This window comes from Seriola lalandi, unplaced genomic scaffold, assembly GCF_002814215.2.
Source record: "Seriola lalandi dorsalis isolate HSWRI2012SDOR001 ecotype SW California unplaced genomic scaffold, Sedor1 jcf7180002054054, whole genome shotgun sequence".
NCBI lineage: Eukaryota > Metazoa > Chordata > Actinopteri > Carangiformes > Carangidae > Seriola > Seriola lalandi.
The window spans coordinates 69,039-75,038 of record NW_019524607.1 but is presented as its reverse complement, the minus strand read 5'-3'; the positions used below and the strand labels follow the sequence as shown (position 1 = coordinate 75,038).

General features: G+C 40.4%; 1 protein-coding gene across 3 annotated transcripts in view; it reads left to right on the top strand.

Moving 5' to 3' along the window:
* The window catches only part of daam1b (dishevelled associated activator of morphogenesis 1b), a 49,040-nt gene that overhangs the window by 24,110 nt on the left and 18,930 nt on the right, over positions 1 to 6,000 (top strand). For all 3 annotated transcript variants that reach the window (XM_023403005.2, XM_023403003.2, XM_023403004.2), the window contains exons 2-3: positions 1,577 to 1,866; positions 4,737 to 4,826. In XM_023403005.2, the coding sequence (XP_023258773.1) occupies positions 1,681 to 1,866; positions 4,737 to 4,826 (276 nt within the window). In that variant the 5' untranslated portion in view covers positions 1,577 to 1,680. The remainder of the gene's footprint in view (positions 1 to 1,576; positions 1,867 to 4,736; positions 4,827 to 6,000) is intronic.

Below are 6,000 nucleotides of genomic sequence, written 5' to 3'. Positions count from 1 at the left end.
CACAAGAACAAGAGTCTACAGCCATGCTTGTGGCTCTGTGAGGCTGTACTTTGGCACAGCAGTGTACGGCCTAAATGCTAAAGCTTCCATGGCAACATACTCACTGATAATGATAACATGCTTATGTTTAGCAGATAGAGTATTAGGGGTGTTCACCATCGTAGTTTAGCATGTTACCATACTAACATTTGTCTGTCAAGACATTTCACTCAAAACAAATGTCAACTTGTTGCACCAGATGAAGCCAGAGGATCGGCAGAGTTGAGTTCGTCCTTTGGGGACTATGAATTTCTGTACAAAATTTCATGGTAATCCAGATGTTGAGTTGTCAGTCTGAAACATAGTTGTGGAGACAAACATGCTCGCATTGCCATCTCATGAGCCCCACCCATAGCTTAACTAAAAAAAAAAAAAACCCAAAAAAATACCCTTAAGCACAGGGAAACCTACATAACTGCCGATGTTGTCAAGCTCATTGGCCCGTCATCTGGCGGGAGAAAACTTCCTGTAATGTTCTCAGCCCTCCTCAGCAATTCTGTTTATTCATGACAGCTGATCTCTATGTATTTTTATCCGTGATATATAGGCGCGGCGGATGGGGCAAGAGTCCAACAAGATTGCACACATTTCCTACACTGCTAGTAAAGTTGCAGCTGCTAGAGAACAAACCAAATGTGTAATTGTGTCTTCTAAGTCAAATACCCAGGAAGGAAAAGTCTGGTGATGACGATTGAGCCAGGGTATGTCGGAGTTTGATGCGGGCTCCAAATGTTGTAAATATCACCTGTCATTTGAACAACTTTCAGGGCAACTAGCACACGATTTAACGACTCATCTCCGGGTTCATAAGAAGGCCTGTTTGTTGCTCTTTACGCCCCGATGACCAAGCCAGTCTCCAAAACAACAAAAGGCCTCACACACACCTCTCACCGCAGTCATTGTAAACACACCCCTCTCATCATTGCTCATTAGGTCTTTAGAGGAAAGCTGATGCTGAATAGGAAGGAAGGGGAGATGAAAAGGTCTGAATACTCTAATCCTGGCAAATTATGGTCTCCATTTCAAAAGTCACACTCTCACAGGGCACCATTGTGTAAACAATGTAATTAAATCTCTCTTTTTTGTAGTTTCCCTTCAGAAATTGACGTTATTAAACATTACCAAGGGCAGAGGTTCAGGTTGTAAGTGTGTAAACATCATAGTGTTGATAGATTTTGTGTCGTCCAGCTGCTAAAAAGTAACAGATGTGGTAATGACAACAGGGCCCAAGTCACTTTTCCCCTAGGGTGTTTCTATGGGTCTTTGGATTTCATCTAAGACAACAGAAACAGAAACGGAAAACAGAATGCGATAGTCTTTGTATTTAGTACCATTGAAATAGATATGTCTTATTATTTATGGAGCTTATTATCTTCTATTGTTTATCTGTCTCTTGGAAAACTCTGCATCTGTAATAGATTTTTGTGAGTGCCAGTTTAAAATCACAAACGTAAGTGGTGAAGACTTCATCATGCTTTGTCAGGCTTGATTTGTGTTTGTGTTGAAAACTCATCGTGTCCCCTCACTTTGTCCACAGTTCTCTCTGACGGAGGCCAAACTCTGAGGTGGAGGAGGCTGTAAAGAGGCCCTGAAGGAGCCTCCCACCCTCCCTACCTGACCAGCCGGACCCATCGGACAGCCATGGCTCCTCGGAAGCGCGGCGGCGGTGGGCGCGGCGGCCTCTCCTTCATCTTCTGCTGTTTTAACAGCAGCGATCACCCAGAGATCACCTACAGGCTGCGGGAGGACTTTGCCTTGCAGACCATGGAGCCGGCACTGCCGATGCCAGGATATGATGAGTTGGATGGCATGTTCTCCGAGTTGGTGGTAAGATAATCAACAAAAGATGTGTCTTATTCATGTTTCAGTAATTATCTTTTAACTGTGATTTAAATGTCAAGTTAGGTCACTTTTCTGCAAAGACCAAAAATCGACAGTGAATTGATCGTACTGAGTTGCCTTTTTAGCTAAAGCCTGATGTAGATTATTCCTTTGTGCTACAGAGCTCCACCGATTTACAAAAATGTATTAAAATCACAAAGTAGTCACACTTTTGCACTGAGGTAATCCTACCTACGCCATCCTGCTGCCATAACACTCACCAGAGCACCAAATGTGTATTAATCCACGGCTGAAAATAGTCCCCAACAAATACACCGTTTACTCCTGTTTGGGTAATGCCAGCCAAAACCTACAGTGCCCAGCTGTTTTAGCCCTTTTTAAAAATGAAAATATACATGTTTGAGCCGTTCTTTTGATTTTGACATAGTTGGGCCTGGGGCTGAGCACCAGGGACGGGGAAGCAAAGCTGGAAAGTATTTAGAAACATACTAACACATTGTTGGGGTTCTGGACTTTTTATGGCATTGAAAAATATAAGATAACATCAGGCTTATCCGTTAATAAACCCTAGTTGTACCAGTTTTCACTCAGCAAGAGTGACACAGATCTAATGGAAAAGACCCAACTGTGCACAAGCCAAATTATTCACATTAGCACAATCACAATAATTTTGTGAATAATCACTTTAAAATAATTATGCTTAACATCACTTTGTTATAACAAGATAATTGCTATTTAGATAATTAGCATCCCTGTGTTGATGTGTTTTGGAAGTGTCTCAAACTTCTATTGACAGAACATGTAACATCTAAAAACCAACCAAGGAAAATAGATAAATATTAACACTAAAATACACATGCCCTTTTTTTTTTTTAACTGAATTTACATTTAGCATAACAGCCATTTCAGCGTATTATTAAACTGAAAATGTCTCTGAAATATATTCTTACTTGATTGTTTACTCTGTTACATTTTATGACGTTCACAAATGAACTGTCACTTCCTCCCTGTTTACACTATCTTGAGAGTAACGGGGCCAGGCTGCTATTCTTCCTCTGTCTTATTGTCACTTCCAATTTGTCGTGCTCTCCTGTCTCTTCTGGCCCCATTCTCCTCTCCCATGGTTGCCACAGTAATGTAAGCATGACATTTTTGCACATCAATAGACCTCATTCAGGAGTGCTTAATGTCTCTGCCTCCTCCATCTGCTAATTGCTTGTTTTTGTCTACCATCCTTTATGAAGACATAATTGAGTAAGTTGAGTGTGACGACAAGGAGGCTTTCAGTTGCTCTGTTTACCAAAAGAAAATGGCCACGTGCTTTTCTTTTCACCCAGTATGAGCCACCATGTGCGTGAATAATTGAAACGGGTTTGCTGCAAAAAAAAAAAAAAAAGACTCACGTTGTGGAATAAGTTGTGCTCTGCTCTGTTACGATCAATAAAACCCGACCTTTGAACTTGAACAGTTTTCCAGAAACCTGTAAATCAAGGTTAAGTGTTGTTTTTTTTTTTTCCCCCCATGCTGAATTCAGAGAGACAGAGTTGCTCTTACTATCACTATCAATCAGAACATCGGCAACACAAAACCTGAAGCTGCTCTTTATAATCATTAGCATAAGCATACAGTTGAATCAGTTGCCATTTCCTCATTCAGTGGTTATGAGTAAGTATGTGGACCTAATTCACTAAATCAATTAATAGCCCACACAACTATTTTAGGACATTTGATCATTGCACATATTGATTCATAGGGGTTTACAGCTTTAGCAAAGACCATCCCCAAAGTCAATTCCAATGATGAGTTGTTGCTGTAAAACATTTAGCAACGTTAACATGTTAACTTAATCTCCATTTGTTGCATAAATACCCATAAGAAAGAAATAAACCTATGTTTAAACTCGTGTTCACGCCACTGTACAGTCTCTTAGCGCTAAATTGCTTAAAAGCCTTCTCATGACTTTCACCATCTATCACATGAAGCTCATTTAGCTATACTTGTCTTAAGACTGGAACTAATTCGGACCCAAACACAAATATGTTAAAGCTCAGAAAACTCTCACATAAGTTACAGATCTACCGTTAACTCTTTGTTGTCTGTGCCATCAAATTATTTAGCGGCTTTCACGTCTCCCATTGGATTATTTTTCTCCAAGAATGTGTGATGTTCAGTGTTTTCCAACAAAGCATCCGATATCCTGACCACAGCTTAAATTTCAGCTTTATGCTCTTCAACCAGTGAGGACTCCAATTAAAACTCGGTGATGTGTTTCAATTGTCCAAAATCCTCTCAAAAGTTAAACAGCTCCCAGCAGCACCCTTTGTGTGCCTCAATGGAATATCTGTTACACATTGTGAAGCATGTTGTTTCCAGATGTTATTTACCACATGTCGAGTAGGCAGACCACGCCTTATCTTTTCCCCCATTACTCACACGTCTGAAGCCTGCGACACATCTGATTTGATTCAGAGTTATTCTGAATTTACGATGCGAGCACCCGATGATATCCCACTGAACATGGAGCGATTTAGCACAAACCGATATCGAAACTGAAAACAGAGCTCTGGTGCAACTACTCCTGGCACATGCTTTTGGTTTTTTGGGGGGGGGGGGGACAAAATTGATTTATGTAGATATTTCTAAATTTGCAGCATGATGGTTTGATAGCTTGTGGAACTTGTCTGTATTTCGTGAAGGATGTTTTGAGAACAGTGCTTTATTTTCAAACAGTGAAGACAGTCTTGCCCATTCAACCACCCGTAAAGGATTTTGAAGACAATATTTGTTTTGTTTTTTTTTCCTCTTCCCAAACATTTCTTAACCTTTTCTGCTATTTTTTCCCCCCAACTTTGCAGGATGAGCTTGACCTCACAGAGAAACACAGGGAAGCCATGTTCGCCCTGCCTGCAGAGAAGAAATGGCAAATCTACTGCAGCAAAAAGAAGGTAAAAGACTCACTGTGCCTTATGTCAGACTCCACATAAGCCTCCATAAGCTTGCTGCTGACTGGCTGCTTTTCCTGAATAATGTCTCAGATGTTTGTGTAATTTCATGCGTCACTCCTGAAGGCTGTTTTCACCACAGAGCCTTGCATCACTGTAGTCCCCTGTTTACGATAAGCCCTAGCATGAGCGTGTCTGCAAACTGTATCTGTGGATTGCAGATGATTATTTTTTTCATCTTTAATGTCAGGTGTATATTAACTGCTTATGAGATAAAAAATTAAAATTAAAAAACGCCTTAAAATCCAGGACATAATATTGTTAATTGCTCTTCAGAAATCCATTGATTTCTGTAAAGTACTGCAGTCAAAATGTTGCCTTCAACATGAGGTTGGATTGAAGCAGAATTTACCCAATCACAGGGTGCGACCTGCAGTAGTTATTCTCTGTGCTATAATCCGGGGTGTGTATAGACCCGTAAGACGCTCTAAGTACAAGTGGTGAAGGTTCCAAATGTCTTGCAGGACCTAATCAATTTCTTTCTTTCCTTGCATCTAACCAAACCAATATGGATAGTTTTATATATTTAAAAAAAGATCTGCTTTAGTTAGATGATGAGTCTTTGTTGTTGACTTTGAACAAATTACATACCAGGTCAAATGGGTTTAAACTGGATCTTTTTGAAAATGTGACACCCCAGCTATTTTCTTACCAAACTCTCAGCAACAAGGTGAATAAGCGAATTGTTCACCATGTTGAACTGTTCCGTCCGCCCATCCATTATCCATACCACTTAATATTGACATTGGGCGAGGGCGGTGTGCACTCTTGATAGGTCGCCAGTCTATCACAGGTGTTGAACTATTCCTTTAATGTAAAAGCTTCTCCACTGTGCCCCCCCCCCTACCTGTTTTTAATGGTGCCAACAACATTTCGCCTGAAGACATAACTAACCTTCATGGCATCACAGGCCTGTCCCAGCAGGTCAGAAACAACTTTTTATCAGAAAACATTTACTCAGCAGCCAGTGCAAATGCTTTAGGCTTGGTTTGCTTTATTAACAACATTCTAATATATTATATAAAGTACTGCATTATTTGGGGAATAGAACTATAAAGTCCTAGACTTTCCATTGCTGTCATGCAAGTAAACCATTTGCAGTGATCAAGCTCACAAA